Below are 22,533 nucleotides of genomic sequence, written 5' to 3'. Positions count from 1 at the left end.
AAACTGCCAATCACCTTACGTGTTTTTAAAGCTGCAGAGTGCGTTGGCCAATGGGAGCGCTCCTTTACCCGGAAACGCTTGCAGTTCGTCTTGTGTTTGCCAGATCGTTCAATGAGGTTACTGTGTGGACCTACCCTCTACCTCAGCTGCTCGTTCGCAAGTATGGATTCCTGTTTTCTGATCGTCGTGTTTGTCTTCGCTTTAAGTTTTTCCAATGGAGAGAGAACGCTCAAGTTTGTCACTGTGGTGAGTAACGTTATAATGCATTTGTCCAGATTACTGCCAGTGTGTGTTGAGTAATGTTAAATGTAGGCTGCAGCTGATTTGATAAAACTGTTCGTCTTAAAAAAAATCATAATACGAGACACACATTCTGACTTCCTATTATGTGTGTCATATTTGTATGCATAACAAATATGTGTCTTCTGTGTGAATAATATGAAATGAGATTGTATTTCCCCCCCACGTTGTTTATCAGGTATATAACTATATTGGTCGATACTGGTCTTTTCGTCGTTATCAGTCTAGTTTGATACTGTATCCAGAAGCAACGACGTGAGTGAGTCGCAATATCTGCTGACATGAGTAGGCAATGCTTGCTATCAACTTTGTTTTTGTTCTGCTTGTTCTCGACTGTCTATCAGCTCAGTCTTTGGCTTCATCACATGATGAGACATGCTGTCTATTAATTTCATTTTACCTTTTGCTTCTGGTAATATTCTAACTTATGAACAATTTATGAAGCTCCATGGCTTCCAAGTTCTCATGGCTTTTTAAAGCAATCTAATCCCTTTATATAAGTTATCAACTTATATCAACCATGTTTAGAAGAAACCGCATTTACATATTTATCTTTTGATTGTAATATAAGTAATAAATTCTGGGCTGATTGTAAGTGCCTTTATTTTTAGTCCTGCAGAAGTAAACCACTCCTCTATTCTCAAAGATATTATTTTGTAATATGACAACTGTGATCATTTATCTCTTGATTATCTTGCTAATTTTATTATATTGGATGCAAAATTTCCATTCATAAACAAAATGTTTTAAATACCCATTGTCTGACACTATTTCTTCTTGAATTCAACTCTCTATTTTCATCCTTCAAAATTGTACAAAATGATAAAAATACTTTATTTAAAGATGCGGTTTAACTTTAATTCTGTGTTTTTTCTTCTATTTGTGTATACAAATCCTTGTCCTTGTGTTTTTGTTGTTGTTGTTATTGTATCATATTTGAGATGATTGTTTTCCTCCTTCATGTCTGATTCTGTACTCATGTCCACAAAATAAGTGTTTTATGGTTAATTATGACTTTGGAGTCGCTGCAAATGAGTAAGTTTAAACCAGAGGCTTGTGTCTTTTTGTGTGTCTTGTGTAAATGAGAGAAGATCACGGGTGATTTCTATGAAAGTCAGAGATAAAGATAAGGAGATAGATTGAGATAGGCTGCTTATCCAGTTAGAAAATGTTTACGGACTACTCTGTGGCTCGTATCCGGGTGTCAGTATGAGCACATGACAAGCAGGATTTGCTGATCTAACTGCAGTTGCACAGTGTTGTTTGTCTTCCTGAAGACACACATAAAAATCCCAAATACTCAGTCATGTATTTGACTTCCTCTCTGTCAGCTCTATCGTCATGGCGACAGATCTCCAATCAAGGCCTATCCAACTGATCCTTACAAGGAGAGTGACTGGCCCCAGGGTTTTGGACAGCTCTCTCAGGTATGCAGACACGCACACACATACCTTATTTTCTTTGTTTTAGTCAGTTACCTGCTACTTGAGGAGCATTTGGTTATGCAGTAACGTGCAAGAGGCTATCCTATATTATGTATATAGAGTGCAACAGTCGGGTTCCAAAAGTAAATAGTCCATTCATTTCTCCATAGGAATTTTTAACGATAACTTATAAACCATAAGACCGACCTACTGTGAGCTCTGAGGTTGTTAATCAATGGTATATGTTCTGTTAAAGCTGTCAGCCTGCATTATTTCAACTTATTTTATTTTTTAACAGCTGAGATTGTGGTGAGAAAAATACATTACCCATGATGCTCTACAATTCTACCACTCAGACAGTTGCAGTAACGATAAGCAAATCATACCAAAAAAGCTTGTAGGGAACGCACACTCCGATGAAGCAGTGTGAATGATGTAATTGAGTCGATTTCCCTACACATAATGTAGAGTGTTCAAGCACAGAGCAGCTCACTCACCTTTGCACATCAGTGGTGAGGCCGTAATAGCATTAATATGCAGCTTGAAAATCCTCGATGGACACATTATTTATTTATTGCCACATAATTTCAACATGCCAAAATACATTGACTGGGGTGACCCGCACCATACATAATAAAAACACTTTTTATAGAAAACTAGTCTGTGTACATTTTTGTAATAGGCACCAAACTACTGAATGCACTTTCATCCTGTTGTGTTTTTATTACTGTAACTCAATCTTTTCGATTTTCCAGGAGGGAATGAAGCAGCACTTTGAACTAGGTCAGTTTTTAAAGAAACGCTACAGAGGATTCCTGAGTGAGGACTATGACCGGCATGAGGTCACTGTCTTTTAAATTTCTGGTTAAACATGTTCGGTAAATGGATACACAAAGCTGCCAGACTTGTTCATTTAAATAGCATATGCCATCTTTGCGCTGCAGATATTCATCAGAAGTACAGATGTTGACCGGACTCTGATGAGTGCAGAAGCTAACCTGGCTGGCCTGTTCCCACCTAACGGTTCTGAGGTGTTTAATCCAGATTTGAAATGGCAGCCAATCCCTGTTCATACTGTCCCAGCGAATGAAGAGAAGGTAAAACCCCACACTGAAGCTCTGTTCCCACTTTTTCTCTCCACAATTTTGCAGCACACTGAAACTTGGCCCTGACCTCTCTTTAGTGTTGAGTTCATATTTGCACAGCAGCAGCATCAGTGTCTCTGGATGTTTGAAATCTATTTACATGGCCACATGACCTGCCTACAGAGTTTGCGTTTGTTTTTTGTTGTCTTTCCAGCTTCTCTCATTCCCGCTAGAAGACTGTCCACGTTACACACAGCTCATGAACGAGACTGAAAAATCTGACATTTTTCTCAACATGACTGACACTTACAAGGTGAGTCCACCTTTGCAAAAAAAACATTTATAATTGTAGGTCATCTGCCTATGTAATTTATATTAATGTTTTTACAGCAATAGTGCAACACAAAAGGTATTCTGCAGTTTTCTGAATTGGTTTTAAATGGTGATGCCCAGAGGAGGTTCAGTTTGGCTCATGAATATTTATTTGAGTCCACAAATCGTTTTCATAGTCCTAACAGTAGACAAGGGTAATTTTCAGAATTTTTTTTTTCAGACAGATCCTTGTGTCTTCTGTTCTTCTTTTCCTGAAACACCTTTTTATTGTTGCGCTTTTTACCTCTAAATTTTGGTTGTTTAAGTGGCTTTCAATGAAAATTAATAATATCCTTTCCACAGTTTTAGAAGATATCCTGTTTTTAAGTATACTATTATATATTGAATCCCTAGATTTCTGAACTTGTGAAGATGGTAAGTGTAACGCAGTTAGATGTTATGGGAAGAATGAGGCGGGAACCGGCGAACGTTCAACAAAAAATGTTATAATAAAATAAACAAATACAAAACGAAAGTAAAAGACAGCAGCCCCTCACGGACGACTGCCGTCATATATAATTAAAGGGGTGGTTCGGAGTAAAATCAACCTAGGGTCCTTTGCACCATGACCTCGAGCCAAACACCCCCCAGAAGCATTTTTTCACTTGGTCGAACATTATTAAAGTTACAGCTTATTTAGAGATATCAGCTGAATGGCTTAGTGCAGGCGCTAATGGATCCAAGGTTGTATCTCGTAAATTACCCCACTTATAATGCCCAGAATGGTGCCAAACTTCTACAGTAGTACAAATAGGTTCTGTACTCATAAAACGAGGCATTGGAAAGTTTGTAAGTACATAAGGAGTTTATTTAAATAACACTTGCCTAACGGCTCATGCTACCGCTAACCCGGACATCGACGTCACTTCCGTGATTTGGGAAAAGCCCGTAAAAGTTCTGGCAGAAAGCGATGCATAAGGATGTAGTGTAATGACGCAAGGATGTAGTGAAAAAAATAATAATTACAATGTAACTATTTACTATTTTAGTGTTGTCCCAGTAAAAAAAAAAAGTCTATTCCATTTAGTCTATTCCGAGTCTATTCCATTTCAAAACTTGCTCCATATTTTTTTCATGTTTGTAAGCATGCCTTACAATGTTAGTATGTTCCTTGTCTTGCAATGTAAATGTGCAATAAATTAAGAAAATGGTTTCTACAATCATGGTCATGTCATTGTGTTTTTATGCAGGCATTTATAGAAATGGTGAGAAATAAAACAGGACTAGAGAAAGCCTCAATTGAGTCTATTTGGAGTGTTTATGACACGTTGTTCTGTGAGGTGAGTTTCACCTGGCATTCATGTACACATTATTCATGACTTCATCTAGCATTAAGAGACTCTGCCAGCCAATCTTGCCTGCTAAGTATTGTCTATATGTGAATGAATGATATATTAAAGACAGTGTGAATGCAACTAATGTAGTTTACATTACAAAGTGCAACATTAGGTTTTTGAAAGTAAAAATCTGATTGATTTTCTCAATAGGGAAATTGATTTGATCAGGCCACATTTTTTTTTCAACTTGTTTTTTTTTTATAATCTCGTTTAACAGTGGAATTCTTGTTTAAAAAAAGAAAAAGAAAACTTAATTAACCGTGATTCTTCAAAGAAAATTGTGACAAGCAAATCACACGAAAAGAGCTCTTCTTAACAAGTCTTCATAAACTCTTAAATTACAAAAAAAATTGTGTATATATGCATATTTTGCAATAAATTAAAAAAAATTAATTGTTTCTATATACATAATCAATATCTTTAATTCAGTAGTTTTTTTCTTTTTAATTAGATTATTTATTTAACAGTCTTTTACCTTTTTCTTTTTGTCTGTTTTTCAAATACTTTTTTGTTTCAAATCAAAATTAGTAATGTTGTGATTCACCTCATTGCTGGTTGGTTTGGTTAATGTCTTATAACACTTTAACAAAGACTTTTCTAAAATCCTTTTGGGAAAAGTGAATGGCAAAAATACTTCTGGAACCAACTCTGCTGAAAAAGTGAGTGGTCACTGTTGCTCTCTATAATGCCTTAGTCAAGTTTAGTTCTAAAAAGAGTGAAAGAGAGGCTAACTGGGTGAGGGTCATTCACAAGTCTGATGGCTTGTGGGTAAAACTGTTCCCTAGCGTGTATGGACTCTTTCTTGATGTTGAGTGCTCTTCTGTTTACTTTGTGGTAAATGTCTTGCAATGATGGCCTTTTTACCACTGGCCGAGTCACTGTTACATCATTTTATTCCAGAATGATCTATAGATGCTCAGAATCGATTAAATCCATATGATCAGACAGACACCATGAATTGTGTGTCAGATCAGTTCTGTGATTCTCCATCCCCAGGCAAAACATGGGAAGTCACCGCCTGGCTGGGTGACTCCAGATGTGATGGAAACACTGAAGGTGCTGAAGAACTTTGGTTTTCAGATTATGTTTGGAGTCTATAAGAGACAGGAGAAGTGCAGACTTCAAGGAGGTGAGAGCTTATCACTAGGCCGAGCATCTTATTCTTTATTTTTTATTATTACATTTTAATTAAAAAATAAACAAATAAAAACAATAATAAAAATGTATTTATGTGAGGTTAAACACTTAGAGTAGGTTTTTTTTGTTGACATTTCAAAGTTTGTTGTGCCCATCATAGGCATAAGAAGACTGTTGAGGATTCTTGGCAGACCATTTTCATAGTTACACAGTCTGACACTTTAATGCACACATATGCAAATCAATGTTGTAGGAATAGAGGGAAAGGCCGCGACCTGAACAGTGCAGGCACACGTCAATGTAAAGAAACAACGGACTGCTCCACATTCAGACTGGAAATGTGCATTACTGTGATCGTGTGACACTTTGCTTACGCTCTTATTCGCAGGCCTGCTGTTAGATCAGATCATTAAGAATCTCTCAACCGCAGCAGTTCCAGACTCTAAACAAAAAGTGAAGATGGTGATATACTCAGCTGTAAGTCATGTCACTTTCACATCAACATCAGCAGACCAAACTACTAGACTTCCCTTTTTCAGTCAATAGGTTTCTATAAAAAAGAAATGAGTTCTGTTTAGAGAAAGCAATTCAGTTCATGTAATCTCTCATGCAACTCTTTCCTCACTAGCATGACACAACAGTTGTAGCTCTGCAGGAAGCCCTGAATGTCTTTAATGGCCTGCAGCCGCCTTATGCCTCGTGTCATCTAATTGAACTTCACCAGGAAGAGAACGGGTAACATGTTGTCTGTGTTTTTCCTAAATTCATGTTTCTAGAAGACATCTTTGGTCAACCAAAATATTCCTTTGCTTGTCTCTTTCAGGTCGTTTTCAGTGGAGATGTTTTACCGCAATGACAGCACTGTGTCCGAGCCGTACGCAGTGTCTTTACCGGGCTGTTCCCAGCGCTGCCCCCTGCAGGACTTTGTGAACCTCACACTTGAAGTCATACCACAAGACAGGAATAAAGATTGTCAGATAAAGAAAGAAGCCACAGACACTGGTAAATGCAATAATGTACATTAATATATGGACTATAGAGTAAAGATGTGTATCTATAGTTATTAAAAAAAAACAATGTTTATATTGTAAGAACGATTGCTTGCATACTTGGATTTTCTTTTGATAGTTCTTTCTCATACATGTGTGCAGAGGTCATCATCGGGCTGGCTGTGTGTGGATGTCTACTCTTCCTGCTGGTGCTACTGCTGTTTGTAGTGCTATGCCGTCAAAAAGAGCCGATGGCTAGCTATAGTCATGTCATAAATGAGAGCGACTCCTGACAATCATATCAGCTCCTCCGCAAAGAGGAACTGTGGGACAGTGAAGATGACTTATGAGGACACAGCGGCAACTCAAACTCTAAGCCAACTGAAAAGACTTCGTTTAACTTTGGCCACACATTTTATTTTATTGGGGACGACTTGGTAATATTTTATTTCTTGTAACTTCAATTGTTTCAAGAGCAAAAAGGGAACCAAGAGTTGTGATGGCGTCAATAGCATTAACGTAACAATGCTTAGCGCACAGACTCCGTAACTGTGCAATAGTGACTGGGTGTCATTTGCTCTGGGCTTTTGTTGTAATGAAAGATTGTGCACAAGTGTCACGGGGAGGATCTGAGATGTGGACTAGACTAAATCTCCCTGAGAGGTGTGTCCTCTCTGAAACACAAGGACTGTGAGTGTCCCCCTATTTGTGCTCCTGGTCCATTAGTTCTAGTGTACTTATGAGCCCAGTGTACTTGATGCATTAGCCTAAAGATTCAGGTGGGGCAATGAAAGACTACTGAATGCATATCGAGGCCTTATAATGCACTCATGGAATTTTTTACTTTTTTTTAATGTGATTATCTCCTGATTTACAGCCACAAAGTAGTTTTGATGAGTACATTTAATAATAACAGCATGCTGATATGAAGAACAGTGCTCTCAAGCTCAAAAGAGCCGTATGGAAGTAATTTGTTTTAATCTGGTGTGGTTTATTTTTATGTATTTTTAATTAACATAATGATCACCCGACTCTATGAATACAAATAAAATGTTATTCTCCATTATCAAAAATGTTTTCATACATTGATAATTCAGTTCCAGGAGCATCATATTTAAAACAAATTACTGTTAGATTGACAAACATGCCCAGCAGTAAAAAAAAAATAAATAAAAAATCATTACTACTAAACATTAATAACAATCCAAATTGTTCTACCGTCTCAAATCTTTTAAAATTAATGTTTTTAAAGATTGTCTTTCACTGTCTCAGTGCACATCTATTCAGCTTGACTGAAAATGCTCTGTACAGGATCCATTTAGAACAAATGCTGTATTGACTAGTTGATGAAACTGTGATGCTTTGAGATGATGTACTTAACTGAAACAGATAACAGCTTTTTTTGAATCCCTTTTTATTTTCATCAAATAGACAAATAATGTTTGACAGGACAACGGTTTTAAATGCATGTCTTACATGTAACATCTTAGTCAAAACGGAGGCTTATAATACATATGTAAAACAGCAGTGAGTATTTAGTGTTAAAAAAAAAAGAAAAAGAGAAGAGCTTTTTACCAAGAATATAACCCAAAATTGACAACTGGTGTAAATCTGGCATTAAAAAACAAATATACCTCTGCTTTGAATATGGGGGTCCCCTTAATATCTCTGTTATTCGAAGACTTAGGGCCTCATTTATAAAGACATGCATAGAATGGTCCTAAATGTGAACACATTTCTAAAATGTTCATATGAATGATTTATAAAACGTCTGTATGCACAAAAAATGACAAACGCAAACTAGTTAAAATGTTGCTTATCTGCGCATACAATAATATATATGCATATTGTAATCACCTATTTATGTTCTTAATGCTGAATTAATATAACTGTATATGAGTGCGAAAAGTTCTATAAACATGTTATTCCATTGGTGTATGCATAAGAACATTTCCTCTTTAAAAATCCAGATTTCTTTCACTTAGGACGTAGGATGAAATCCATGGAATTTAGGATCAAATCTGATCACGTGTGTTTTATAAATGAGGCCCCTGGTTTCTGCAGGTAGTGCGATATCATGAATACACCAGCAGTGTGTAAATGTTCAAGACTAAAAGCATCCACAGTGCAAATGTTTTTACACATTCTCCCCAAAATGAATTAAACCATTTTGTACGTTTTTACAAGTTCATATAGAATTCTTAATAGAAATGTTTGTCCACCTATAAGTAGACCTTTATCTGGACCAGTCCAGATCATTGTTTGAGAACATAAAAAAGTCAGTCAAAACTCACAACACAAATTATGGGACTTCATTCAAAAGACATCAACCATTTCCCCTTCTTGTAGTGGGGTTCATTCTTTTGTCCATATCATACCCTAACTTCTTGGTGCAACATCAGGCTGGGTTGAGTGACCCTGGGAACATCTCAAGTGTTTTTCTGTATTATCTGGAATGGATTACAAACTCAAAATGTTCAGTCTCACCTCTGTGCACTTCCATGGCACACAGAAAATGAGACTCAACAATCTTAAAGGCGGTTTAATGTCTCTACTAGAACACTTCACATGCTAAGCACCATTAAAAACATTAAGGATAACATTAAACACACATGCACACATAAAAAAATATTTTTGCTGCACTCCACATAGCTTGCTCTTTTTTTTTTTTTTAAACCGCTCTGACCTTTAACCTTTACACTCAACATTCAATTGTCAACAGTGGCACGGGTCACTGCATGGGTTTACCATCACAATCTAGGAATTAACCTTCTGATGGACAGCCATTAAGATGTACATGTTATTTGACACACAGAGAGCAAAGGAAATAGGAAGAGAAATGCTGATTGTCTGTTTTCAAGGTCAAAGTTTAGGAGCGTGTGAGGTAAGGCTTGGATCAGGCGATGGCTTTGGCCTCAGGCAGGAAGGCCTCCCAACACTTCACCAGCTGGTTTAAGATAAATAACAATTCATGAAAGACTATTCAATAATGCTGTATGTAAAACACACACACACACACACACTCACACACACACACACACACACACACACACACACACACACACTTACCCGATGCTGTGTGTGAAGAAGGGACTCCAGGTATTTCACTATGTGCTGTTTGAAATCTCTGGCTTTCTCTTTCTGTGACAGAAAAGAAAATATTTCATTTTCTATTTTGTGTTGTACGCTAGAGTTGCACAATTAATCATTATTCGGCTATGTAAAACTTTTGACAAGTACGATCACAGCGGAACAAATCTGACCCAGAGAGAGCAGTTGTCATGTGTAGGTATGAAACAGCTTCACAAACAGACTTTTCAACCACACAGGTCCATTATTTCTGTTACAACTGGGATAAAAAATTGTTTGGATATAAACACTGGTGTCTAATAGACTAAATAGACAAAATAGCCTTTTGAAAGTAACTTGATTGTATCATTACATCATTACACCAGTAGGTGGCGACATGTGACTGTTAAAAAACAATTATGTCATTGAAATACTCTGATTCTAGCCTAGTAATACCAAACTCTGCTACTTCGCTTTGCTTCGTAGACAGAGTCTGGAATGGCATAATAGAGAAGTGTTTTCTCTCTCGCGGGGGGGCGCTTGTCTGAAGTTTAAAATCATTGGTTACCCGTAAGCCAATCACATAATGTTTGGTTATGGCGTGTGTTATGCGCATGCTCAGCCGCATCTAACTTCCACTGTAAACACACATATGATGCGAAAACAAAAACCATCGAGCGAAACACCGGAGTGAACATGGCTGTGAACGACTTCTGCAGATTATGTGAAGTAAATCTATGCATCCACGGTACAATCAGTGTCTACGTCACGGCTCTCAGCCCGCCCTCTGTTCGTTGATTGGCCCGGCTGTTTTCAGGCCGGAGGAAAACGGAAAGCTATGACGCTGTCTCAGACTGAGTACAGAAGCGAAATGAAATTGAGCGGAAGTACGAAGTCTGACGTAGTCAGGCTACTCTGATTCATCCATCCTGTAATAAAACAAGTGAAGTCCTTATGTGCGAGTTATTGAATCATTCATTCAGCTGGATAAAAAATATATAAAAAATCAGAATCATTAAGTATTTTTATATTTTAACATTTTATCAGAACCTCTAGTAAATCATGCAGCTCTACTTTACACCAGTGCAAGTGATCACAGCTTTTGGAACTATCGAATAAAAAAAGATAAAAAAAATTGTTGTTTGTTTTTTTACATGGGGAGCAGAATTCTACATTACAACTGCAACATAATAAAAAAACACAATACCTGATTCACTGTGGTTTTTACTCTTTCTAAATCTGTCATCATTGACAAATATAGCCATAATTTTATCCCCAATTCATATTTTGGACACTAAGACATTTATGATGAAGAATCACTGGACCAAATATGCAATTTAAAAGAATAGTTCACCAAAATAAATACAAAATAAATTTACTTACCTTCAAACCTGTGTGACTTACTTTCTTCTATACAGAGAGATATATATATATATATATATATATATTATTTTATTTTTTATATATATATTTTTTATTTTTTTTATTTTTTTATTCAACAGCAGAAAGAAAGTAATACAAGTTTGGAAAGACATGACAGTATATACACTCACCTAAAGGATTATTAGGAACACCTGTTCAATTTCTCATTAATGCAATTATCTAATCAACCAATCACATGGCAGTTGCTTCAATGCATTTAGGGGTGTGGTCCTGGTCAAGACAATCTCCTGAACTCCAAACTGAATGTCAGAATGGGAAAGAAAGGTGATTTAAGCAATTTTGAGCGTGGCATGGTTGTTGGTGCCAGACGGGCCGGTCTGAGTATTTCACAATCTGCTCAGTTACTGGGATTTTCACGCACAACCATTTCTAGGGTTTACAAAGAATGGTGTGAAAAGGGAAAAACATCCAGTATGCGGCAGTCCTGTGTGCGAAAATGCCTTGTTGATGCTAGAGGTCAGAGGAGAATGGGCCGACTGATTCAAGCTGATAGAAGAGCAACTTTGACTGAAATAACCACTCGTTACAACCGAGGTATGCAGCACAGCATTTGTGAAGCCACAACACGCACAACCTTGAGGCGGATGGGCTACAACAGCAGAAGACCCCACCGGGTACCACTCATCTCCACTACAAATAGGAAAAAGAGGCTACAATTTGCACGAGCTCACCAAAATTGGACAGTTAAAGACTGGAAAAATGTTGCCTGGTCTGATGAGTCTCGATTTCTGTTGAGACATTCAGATGGTAGAGTCAGAATTTGGCGTAAACAGAATGAGAACATGGATCCATCATGCCTTGTTACCACTGTGCAGGCTGGTGGTGGTGGTGTAATGGTGTGGGGGATGTTTTCTTGGCACACTTTAGGCCCCTTAGTGCCAATTGGGCATCGTTTAAATGCCACGGCCTACCTGAGCATTGTTTCTGACCATGTCCATCCCTTTATGACCACCATGTACCCATCCTCTGATGGCTACTTCCAGCAGGATAATGCACCATGTCACAAAGCTCGAATCATTTCAAATTGGTTTCTTGAACATGACAATGAGTTCACTGTACTAAAATGGCCCCACAGTCAGATCTCAACCCAATAGAGCATCTTTGGGATGTGGTGGAACGGGAGCTTCGTGCCCTGGATGTGCATCCCACAAATCTCCATCAACTGCAAGATGCTATCCTATCAATATGGGCCAACATTTCTAAAGAATGCTTTCAGCACCTTGTTGAATCAATGCCACGTAGAATTAAGGCAGTTCTGAAGGCGAAAGGGGGTCAAACACAGTATTAGTATGGTGTTCCTAATAATCCTTTAGGTGAGTGTACGTAAATGATGACTGAAATTTCAATTTTGGGTGAACTATCCCTTTCAGCAAGACTCCCAAGTATTTTACTTTGCCGTTTCTCTGGTGTCCTCTTTCTATTTTCTTGGAAATATTTAACTATATGCTTGATAAGGTGTAAATGAAAAAAATGCATCCAAACACTAAAAACTTATTTAAACTTTTTTGCACTAGTGATGTTTGTTTTGCAACACATCTTACCTCAAATCTGAGCACTTCTTTGCGCACAGTACAGGTGACTCTTTCTAAATCTCTCTCATACTGACTGACTTTAGACTCCCACTGCACAGAAACAAAGAAAACAGCTTAACATATACAGCAAACTAGTGACCAATCATCTTGTAAATAAACAGAACTCTCCTACATGGAAGTTATGTGTCTTATGAACAGTACATGTAGAGTGTTGTACATGAATCATTAACTGATAAGGTTTAACCTCATTTATGTCATCTTTAGCCTGCTGCAGTTTCTCGGGTTTGTTCGCCCAGAGCAGTTTGGCCTCAGCCTCTCGTTTCTTCTGAAGTGTGCTCTGAGCTTCCTGCAGACGCTGCCATACTTTCATCCTCTGCTCAAAACAGCACTGAGGGCAGCAAAGAACACAGTAAACAACATCATATTTCTTATGTGGTTGGTTCTGACTGTTGGTTTTGGGTTATGTGGTTGTGCTCTCTAACCCTCACGGCCCCCAGGAGTCTGACGTAGTCGGCCAGGAGCTCGGCGAGGATGAAGAAATCGCTGAAGGCCTGTTGCTGATGCAGCTGCTCCATCTTATCCTCCACTTCCGCCAGCTGTGACAGCGCACGAGACAATGCCGAGTTCTCCTCCACACTGCCCAGCATGGCCACACTCTTACTAAACACCGCTGTGTTACTACACAACTCTACGAGAGGAGAAAGACATTAAGATGCTGTGTAACAGCATGAATCTGGAAGATTGGCTTCACAGTGTAGTTTTTACTCTCACCTTTCCTGTGGTTTACTAATGAGTCAACAGCAGCATGCAGCCTCCTCAGCAGCTGCTCCTCATTCTCCACCTCCTGCAGCTTGCTCTCTAACCACTGACACACACACAGACGTGTCAATCACTAGCCAAATGCAATGTCCTGGGAAAATATATGCTTTAGAACTGCAGAAACTGAGCTCATCTTACATTATCTGATTCATTCATTTTTATGGTCATCTTATTCACTGCATCCGACGCTCTATTTATCATCTTTAGCAGGCCAGGTCCACTCAAAGTCTGAGTATTTACTGCCCTGGGCAACTAAAAAAACAGACACACAAGTTTAGATCTTAAATATGCCACCAAAAAATACTGTACAATGTGTCTAAAGACATGATAAAGGTGGTGACCTCGTCTCTCTCTAAAAACTCTCGAACATCCGGGTCCTGCAGCAGAGATGGATGGGCCACTACTCTCTGTAGATACCTACAGAAAATATAAACAGTTCGTAAATATAACCAGTAAAAATAATGAAACTTTGTGTAACATGTTATGTTATGTCAATAAATGTAGTGTTCTGCTGATGGAACACAATGAATGCTAGATTTTGTGTGTTTGTGTGTGTGTACGGTGCAGTAGAGTACATCCGGAAAATAAAAATGAAACTCCTAACTCCAAGGTTTATGGTGTCTAAATATCTTTCCATTGCATTTTTTTTTTATTCGCTTTGGTACTATTTTCACAAGTAAGGTGTACATTTTCAAAACTCTTAGTACAAAAATCCAAACTGATCACACTTGTAACACAGCTAGTCATTCTTTCAAAACCTGATCTCATGCTTTCATTACAGTTATACACTTTTCAGTCCACATAATCATTGTTTCAAACACAAGATTATTGTAATATGTAATGAGAACGTTTGGTTTAATCACAGAAACACAACAGTATGATCTTCTTTCAATTTAGTACTTTTAACAATCAGTTCATTCAACAGCAAACAATGCAAGATACATGTTTCAAATCACCGTTGTTGCTGAAATAACTACAGTAATTCAGGCTACAGTTGCCACATTAGAAGTAACTGAATCCATAATGTTTGTAATAGTATCTATCCAGTGTGTTATCAAAAGGTGTGATGAAGTACAGCCATGAGGTTCTGTGCTAACAGAGTTTGCTGGCAATACAGTAAATGATTTCACTCTATACCATTTGACTGAATCTATACTGTAGTGGACCTTTACAGATGAAGGTTGAGGTACAGTAATTCGGCAGTCTCTACTGTGGTAATCTGTTTACAGTATTGCATACATACTGTAATGTAAAAGGCTGTATTTGATGCCGTCTGTCTCCCTTCTACTGATGCATCTCTGATCAATCTGATGTTTTACAGTCATCGACTGTTTCCTCTCCCTTATACTCTATTCTGCTTTACAGTATTTGTACAAATGGCAAATTTCTCTGTATCTTTTTCTCTCTCTCTCTCACACACACACACACACACACACACACACACACGCACACACAGACATTTTGAACATCGTGGTGGTTATTATCTATAAATCACTTATGTAAAAAGAATTCATTACATTTGGTTATCCATATCAGACAAGTTCTATAGAAACTGTGTATTGAATCAATATCTATAGAAATCTATAGGTGTACCAAATGATTCATTGATTAACCATTAAGATCAGTTGGATTAAATAATAGACAAATGTATTAAACTGAACAAGAAGAGATGCAAATCAAAAGTTTGATAGTAAGAGCTTTATGAAAGGCAGTTACTGTGAATGAAACATTTATGTAGACGAAACACTTATTTTGTGTTGTGAAAAGGATACTTTGTGATTTTGAGTATTGTTCTAACACAATTGAAAACATAATGAAATGTTTGAAAAAAGTGCACTTTTGATGATCTGTTGTGATATTAGCACTAAGAGTTTTGAAAATGTACACCTAACTTGTGAAAATAGTACCAAAGCGAATAAAAAAAACTGTAACAATCTTTCAAATCTTTACCCTCAATTTGATGTGTACTTGGCTACAAGACACTTTTGACAAAGGATCACTGATGATAAATGGCAGCTCATATTTGCAAATTCAAACTTTGACTTTATAGTGTAAAAGTCTTTCTCTTTTTCTGGTTATTATAGGACTATTATATTTTTGGTTGCACAAAAAAGAGCTTTGGATTTACTACATTTTGGACTGAATGCCCCATCACACTAAGGAAAGACTAAGAGGTTTTCTAAACATATTCAATACATCTAAATCAGAAAAAAATGCAGTTTATTGTTTTCACGTGATGTCACACCCTTCTAGGAACACACACCAGGAGGGCTAAACAAGGCACTTGTTCTCCACTGCAAAATATGAACCCAGCACACTAAATTGCGCGTTTAGTTTACAATAGAAACCATTATAAAGAAAGTGCTTAATATGACATTGATATGGCATCTTATTGCCTGTGTATAGTATGCATCATCATTATTTCCTGTAGCTCAGTGGTAAGAGCATTGCGTTAACAACGCAAGGTTGTGGGTTCGATCCAAGGGGATTGCACATACCTATGTATAAATGTATAGGATAATGCAATGTAAGTCGCTTTGGATAAAAGCGTCTGCCAAATGCATAAAAGTAAATGTAAATCATTAAGGTGTATACTGAATTTGATCTTTTAAAATCACCGTTAAGTGTTTTTCACATCACATTTTCAAATGTCCCGCTGTTTTTGGTGATTGAAATACTGCAGTTTGTTCACATTCCTTCTCATTCTTCTTTTGAGAGGGGATCTAAATATTTGTGGCTTGAAACAGATGGAAAACTGACAGGCCCGTGCAGCAGTTCTATGGATGTTTTATCCTCCAGCTCCAGTCATGTGACTGAAAACTATGAATTGGTTGACCTCTTTTTTCATGTGTATGTGTAATTAGGCATGTGTTCACCTCTCCAGTGCTGCTCGTCTCTTTTCCACGAACTCTGCTGAGGACGAATCCTCCTTCCCTACCTTCACTTTAGTCATCCCTGTGACAACAACAAACCACACGCTCAGTCAGAAAATCACACCAGACTGCTCCGATTAAAATGATTCAAGTGAGAGCCAACAGACAGCTCAGAGTGAACATTCTCAGGAATCCGGGCCTTTGCAGAGTGTCTAGTCGGGTTCACTAGAACAACTCCACTGGACCAGGGGTAGGCAACGTCAGTCCTGGAGAGCCACTGTTCTACAGAGTTCAGCTCCAACCCTGAAAAAAACTCACCCGACTGAAGCCTTAGCAATCCTGAAGACATTTGCTGCGTCCCCCAATTCGCCTACTTTTACTACACCCTAAAAGTATGTACTCTTTTTGTGAAGAAAAAATACATACTTTTGAGTGTGTAGCAAAAAGAGTAGGCAAGCTTTGGGACATACTACTTCGTCCAGGGCCGGCCCGAGGCATAAGCGAACTAAGCGGCTGCTTGGGGCCCCCTCGCCACCAGGGGGCCCCCAATCGAGTTTTTTTTTTATTTTATTTTTTTTTTACATATTAATTAACTTAAACAAGTGACATAAATGAATGAAATGACTAATAATTCAAGACAAGAAAATTCTGATTTCATGATCAATATACCTGCCTACAACTGCTGCTGTGTCTGCAGTGTTTTGAGTCTTGCGCATAACCTCGCGTGCATAGACAATTTGTGCGCAAAGTCACGGTAATGTTAAGCCATGTCACAAAAATTTAATTTGATCAATGATTTATCCTTTAAATGTAATGATATTCAGAACAGAACAAGAATAAAAAAATAACTATAAACAAGCCAAAACGAAATAATTTAAAGCGAAAGTGAAAGTAAGCGGCGTTGGGCTCACGTATCTCTCAGAATCAAAATGTTTCAACATTCGCGATGGATTTGGATGGTAAACTATTCTTTATCATAGGCTTTGTACTTCACTCACGTTCCAATATCGACGGAAAAAATCATCCTCTTCACACGCGCAAAAATGTGCTTGGAAACATCACAGTGGAAGATTACAAAGCTGGAATATGTTGTGTGTGTGTGTGTGTGTGTGTGTGTGAGTCGCGGGCGCGATCGAACAGTAGAAACATAAAAACATACTCCGTCATGTTCATACAAGACATCATTCAAACTGCAAAGTGTTGCAAAACGTTGGAGGATATTTTGCAAATATTTTTTTTTATATGTTTTGTGACAGTTTGTTTTTAGAAGTTTCCAAGAGTTAGTAAAAGAGTACAGAAAAAGTTTAAACTTTTTTTAAGTATCTATTTTTTTATTAAGTATTTATTTTGTATTAATAACCTCATTGTATTAATTTATAATGTAACATTATAGCGTGACATTGTGTCAATAATCGTCAAGCACAGGTGACTCTGCGTGGTGGGAGGGGGCCCCCAAATCAAATTCTGCTTAGGGCCCCCGAAAGGCTCGGGCCGGCACTGACTTCGTCATCTTAACGGACAGATCTGTCGCGTGCGTCCTGTCACCGTAAACTGCCCTGTCAATCATCTTGTCACAGTTAAAATCCTCCATTCAATCTAATTTAATTTCCTTCCGTTTCGGAGAGAAATATAGTTGCACGTTCATTTGCCAGTCGTGGGTCTTTCATGCCGAGACTCTCCTCATGTGAAAAAAAAATTGAATATAATGATGCATTTAAAAAGTTAATGGCGTATAATCAGTACTATTATGTGTATCCCCCCCCCCCCCCTTTTTTTTTTTTTTTTTTTTTTTTTTTTTTTTGCTGCAGGGGTGTGTATGTTGATGTGTGTATAAGTATGTAGATCCAGAATTTATGTTGTTCGTGGTTCTGTGTATTGAGATTGTGGAAAATGGAAAAATCAATAAAAATATTTGTAATAAAGTTAATGGCTAAACATATCTTTACAAAAGTTCACAATGCTGCTGCAGATGCAATAGAATGTAGAGAACGTTGAATTAATACATTTCGTCAGGTTAGATACTGATAATTTATCACTCAAACTCCTTTTTCTAAACCTCTCTACATAACCGCCGGACTCGCGTGTCCTTCATGTCTGTAGTTTTTTAACACTTTTCATCCGAGCTTGTAGTTCTAACCGAATCCTCGTCCAACACGCGATGGGTTATGGGCAACATTAGCCGTTAGAGTGTGCATCGCTCTGCACTTCGGATTCGGACCGGAAATAGTAGACCAGCCAGGTATCTTTGGAACACTCATTTCAACATACTACGATTTGGGATGTACTAATTCTATTTTCGAATACTATTTAGGACGGATAGTATGCGAATTGGGACGCACCGATTGATTAGCTTGTTCAGGTGTGTTTGATTACGGTTGGAGCTAAACTCCTCAGGAGAGTGGCTCTCCAGGACCGACGTTGCCTACCCTTGCACTAGACAGAGCCAGAGTGAGCATGAGAGCTTCTTTACCCACTACGCTCTTCTGAGGTGGAGGTGGGATGATGCAGCCCAGCAAGGAATGTTTGGCTGACATCTTCTCATAAAGTCCCAGGAAATCACTGAAACGTCGACGCACTGTGAACGTCTTATTAAGGAAAATAGGCAGTGTAGTCTGGAGAGAGACAGAGATGCATAGAGAAAAGGAAAAATTCTGATATATAAAGCTTGAGCAATCCAAAATATAGTAATAAGGAAGAGCTTTTATGTACCTGAGTTGAAACTTTGTAAGACATGTAGGCATTCATGCCATCTCCTGCAACACAATAACGTAGAAAAACACAGTCAATATAGCTCTCAACTGAACATTCAGAACAAGAGGCTCAATCTAGACCAGTGATTCGCAACCTTTTCACTCCCCATTGTCCAAGGAAATATTTGAAGGCCCACCCATCTAGGCTAAGATATTTCCTCTGGTACTACAGCAGTAATAATTCATGTTTAATGATTAATGGTTTTATTTCAGAAGTGTTTCAAAAGAACTGAATGTTCTATAATAATTATAGCAACAACAGGGAAAAAATAAGAAATATTTATATTTCTTGCATTTCCTAATGTCTATCATATTTTGCATTTTAATTAAGTTAGAGTATTGTAATATAATCTATTTTAAATTATTCTAAAATGAAATCAATAATTTTTTTTGTTTTTTCAACGCTCCTTTGGAAGTTTGCTGAGGCCCCCTACTGGGCAACTGGTTGAGAACCACTGAAGAAATACTAGATGATGCAATTTTTTTTACGTAAGAGGCACTAACATTTGTAACTTGAATGTGTAAGGCTTCTGGTGTCTGCGGTTTTATAATTATTATTCTTTTATAGCTGTTTTATTTTAGCTGTACAAAAATAGACCATTATGCTGCTTGATGTTGCAAACTGCTATTTGTTATCATATTATTTAAATTTATCATAAGTTATTCTTCTAGTTGTTTACCTAAAGTGGATGATGAATCAGAAGTTTTGCACATTCACTGAAAATTGCTTACTTCTGCATTGAAAAATAAGGTGGATAAGATACCAATTTTCTCAGGGTTTGTGACTGCGATGTTCAGCTCAAAATGGTCTCCACTCTCTTCCTCCTCCAACTGTTAAAAGTCCACCAGCATTCAGTTAGAATTGAGAATCTATATAAATAATACATTAATGCAACTGAAGGCACATGAAGGGTCTTGTTTCAGTACCTCCTCCATGGTCTTGGTGACAATGCTGGGTTTGAGTATGGAATTAGGGACAGGTGTAGTGTTGCAAGCCGATGCAGTCGGGCCAATAATCTCTCTCCTGCCTTGACTTGTGGTGTTGGTGAGTGTCAGTTCGACAGTGGCCTCTGGAGTTTGAACAGACAGAACAGATAAAGCACATTGGTGAAATGTATTTGAGTAATGGTACTTCACTATATTTTAGTATAGTTGTATTTTGAGGAACCAGTAATTTATTGGCGTTCTGTTAAATCCAAGTACTTGTACTTTTATTCCAAGAAAAAAATAATACTTTATACTCTATTACAATTTCATGTGAACTTAAAATTACAAATTACATGTATGTCATTGTAACTTAAAGCTTTCCTCAGTGATTTAAAAATATTGATCCTAAAGTGACTAACAAGACAGTCAATCATGCACACATATAATATCTCCCTTTCAGACATACTTTCAGCGCTTAAATTATTTTTATAATAATCACTAAAAATCACTATATTCAAAAGTCTGTAAAATCATCTGATAATTTTAGCTGTAAATACTCAGATAACAGGTTTCAGGACATTGGTTTCAGTTTAACATCTGCTGAATCCTAGTTTCTTACGTAGTTAGAACAATAAGAAAATAGCGATTTTTTACAGGTTTTTTTTTTTACAAAGTTTTTGCATCAAAAATACTAAAATGAGAAACTCTCTGCTGTCGCTTGTTTTCAAAAGCCAATTTCAAAAGCTATGAAAGTTGTAGTTTTAGTTTTAAATCTTGTATACAATTGTGGATACTTTTCTCCTAACTATTTTAGGCTAGGTACTTACTTTTTTTTTTTTTACTGTACTTTAACTTAATTAAAATTTCTCAGTACTTTTTACTCCTCAGATTTAAGCATCTTTACATAATCGGCGTTTCACTGTCATGCTATTTTAAAGACAGAGATATAATTCATTATATGTTCTCCAGAAAGCAGTTCAGTTGCCATCTGGCCTGCATGTGAAATTAAGTGTCATTAAGAATTTATTGCTCATTTTGAGTAATGGTGCAGCAATGGAGTGCTGAGAAATACCAGTGAACAGATCCAGCTCTTCATCAGAGTGAAGGCCATTAGTGGCGTGATGGACATCGGTCCTGATGTAAGAGCCCTCCTCACTGAAGATATCGCCCTCATCAGGAGCTGATGTCGGTGTGATCGGTTTACTCTGCAAAGAGATGAACACATTGCCACAATAACAGCTGATAACCGTGACATACTTACAGTTCGTGCATTTGATGAGCTGCATTATTACCACTACAGACATTGAATAAGCTATCAGCTAGCTTCTGACAAATGACACTTATTCCCCAACATATCAATTCACCAGATAATGAAAAAAGGTTATTCATTCAGAAATAGGTGTCTCACTCTCGCGCCGGTGAATATGTCCTCGCCTTCATCATCATACTCGTCGCTGTCCAGCACTCGAGTGTCTAATTCAGCCTCCTGATCTTCATTTTCAGGGAAAGGAGGAGGATTCCGCCCGCAACTGCCTGACATCGCTCGAGCCAACCAAAGAAAATATATGTATCAAATAATAACCCTAACGGGTCAAGTCTTGAGGTTGGCCTAATGTCTACCTGTCTGTATGTTACAGGTAAACAGGGATTTAATTTCACAGCTAGGTAACCTCAGCCTACTTAAAAACAGCAACGGACGGCTCTGCGCTCTCAGGCTCAGAAAGAGCGCTGGAGCGACACTGTCACCTCATGGTCTGGAGCGAATACTACAGCTACTTCAACAACTACACTCACCCACAACAAGTATAGCATCCACGCATACTGATGACACTCATTCAGAAGACGTCACGTTGACATGACTTTCAAGCAATATATTTTATGAGTACAACCACATAAGTACACATTTCTCGTCTCAGTTCGCTCATCGGGTCCTGACCGCTCGGACCAATTTTATAAACCAGATCAATCAATTCAATGAATCATTCAAGCAAAAATCGGTCAGTGCAAGAGTTGGACGAAAATTAACCGCAAAACTGTAGCAACTATGTTTTTGGGCGGATTGATTACCATTTATACAACCAGTTAACTTCAAACAACTATGGTTAAACTATGGTCAAAAACTCGATTAACCTAAGGAATATTTACTTTAAACAAGGCGATAATATTCGGTACAAAGAGGCCAACAAACTAGTTAGAAATTAGGTGAAATTAGCAAAATTGCGGTATAAGGAAAAAATAGAACCTATGTTTACAAATGGGAAGTCTCATGTAGCCTGGGATGGAGTGAAGTCTATAGTTGGAATTAAACAGAAGAATAAATGTATTACTTTAGGAGGGAAATCTGATCATGAATTAGCTGATGGTTTTAACTCATTTTATACACGTTTTGATAATCATGATTTTTCAAAAGAACTACCTGATTATTGTGGGAATTCAGTGACTCAGAATACTCCTGTTAAATTTCAAATTAATAAAG

The 22,533-nt window shown here is 37.6% G+C and overlaps 2 protein-coding genes across 2 annotated transcripts; one reads left to right on the top strand and one right to left on the bottom strand.

Annotated features, from left to right (window-relative positions):
• The first annotated feature begins 76 nt into the window (after positions 1-76).
• acp2 (acid phosphatase 2, lysosomal) lies at positions 77-7,717 on the top strand. Its single transcript, XM_082161766.1, has 11 exons — positions 77-246; positions 1,632-1,727; positions 2,480-2,566; positions 2,669-2,821; positions 3,024-3,122; positions 4,372-4,461; positions 5,515-5,647; positions 6,044-6,132; positions 6,284-6,390; positions 6,479-6,657; positions 6,807-7,717. The coding sequence occupies exons 1-11, from the start codon at positions 112-114 to the stop codon at positions 6,935-6,937; spliced, it is 1,299 nt and encodes a 432-aa protein (XP_082017892.1). The 5' UTR covers positions 77-111; the 3' UTR covers positions 6,938-7,717.
• A 258-nt stretch (positions 7,718-7,975) lies between these two features.
• snx1b (sorting nexin 1b) lies at positions 7,976-21,785 on the bottom strand. Its single transcript, XM_082161764.1, has 15 exons — positions 21,466-21,785; positions 21,130-21,262; positions 20,058-20,200; positions 19,895-19,961; positions 19,090-19,133; positions 18,851-18,992; positions 16,384-16,462; positions 13,849-13,924; positions 13,646-13,759; positions 13,460-13,553; positions 13,171-13,376; positions 12,933-13,076; positions 12,698-12,778; positions 9,714-9,785; positions 7,976-9,591 (listed from the first exon to the last, which is right to left on the bottom strand). Exons 1-15 carry the CDS (start codon positions 21,595-21,597, stop codon positions 9,541-9,543), a joined length of 1,578 nt encoding a protein of 525 aa, XP_082017890.1. The 5' UTR covers positions 21,598-21,785; the 3' UTR covers positions 7,976-9,540.
• Positions 21,786-22,533: the final 748 nt, after the last annotated feature.

Source organism: Leuciscus leuciscus (assembly GCF_965113295.1).
Source record: "Leuciscus leuciscus genome assembly, chromosome: 2".
NCBI lineage: Eukaryota > Metazoa > Chordata > Actinopteri > Cypriniformes > Leuciscidae > Leuciscus > Leuciscus leuciscus.
This window is presented reverse-complemented; position numbering and strand designations above follow the sequence as displayed.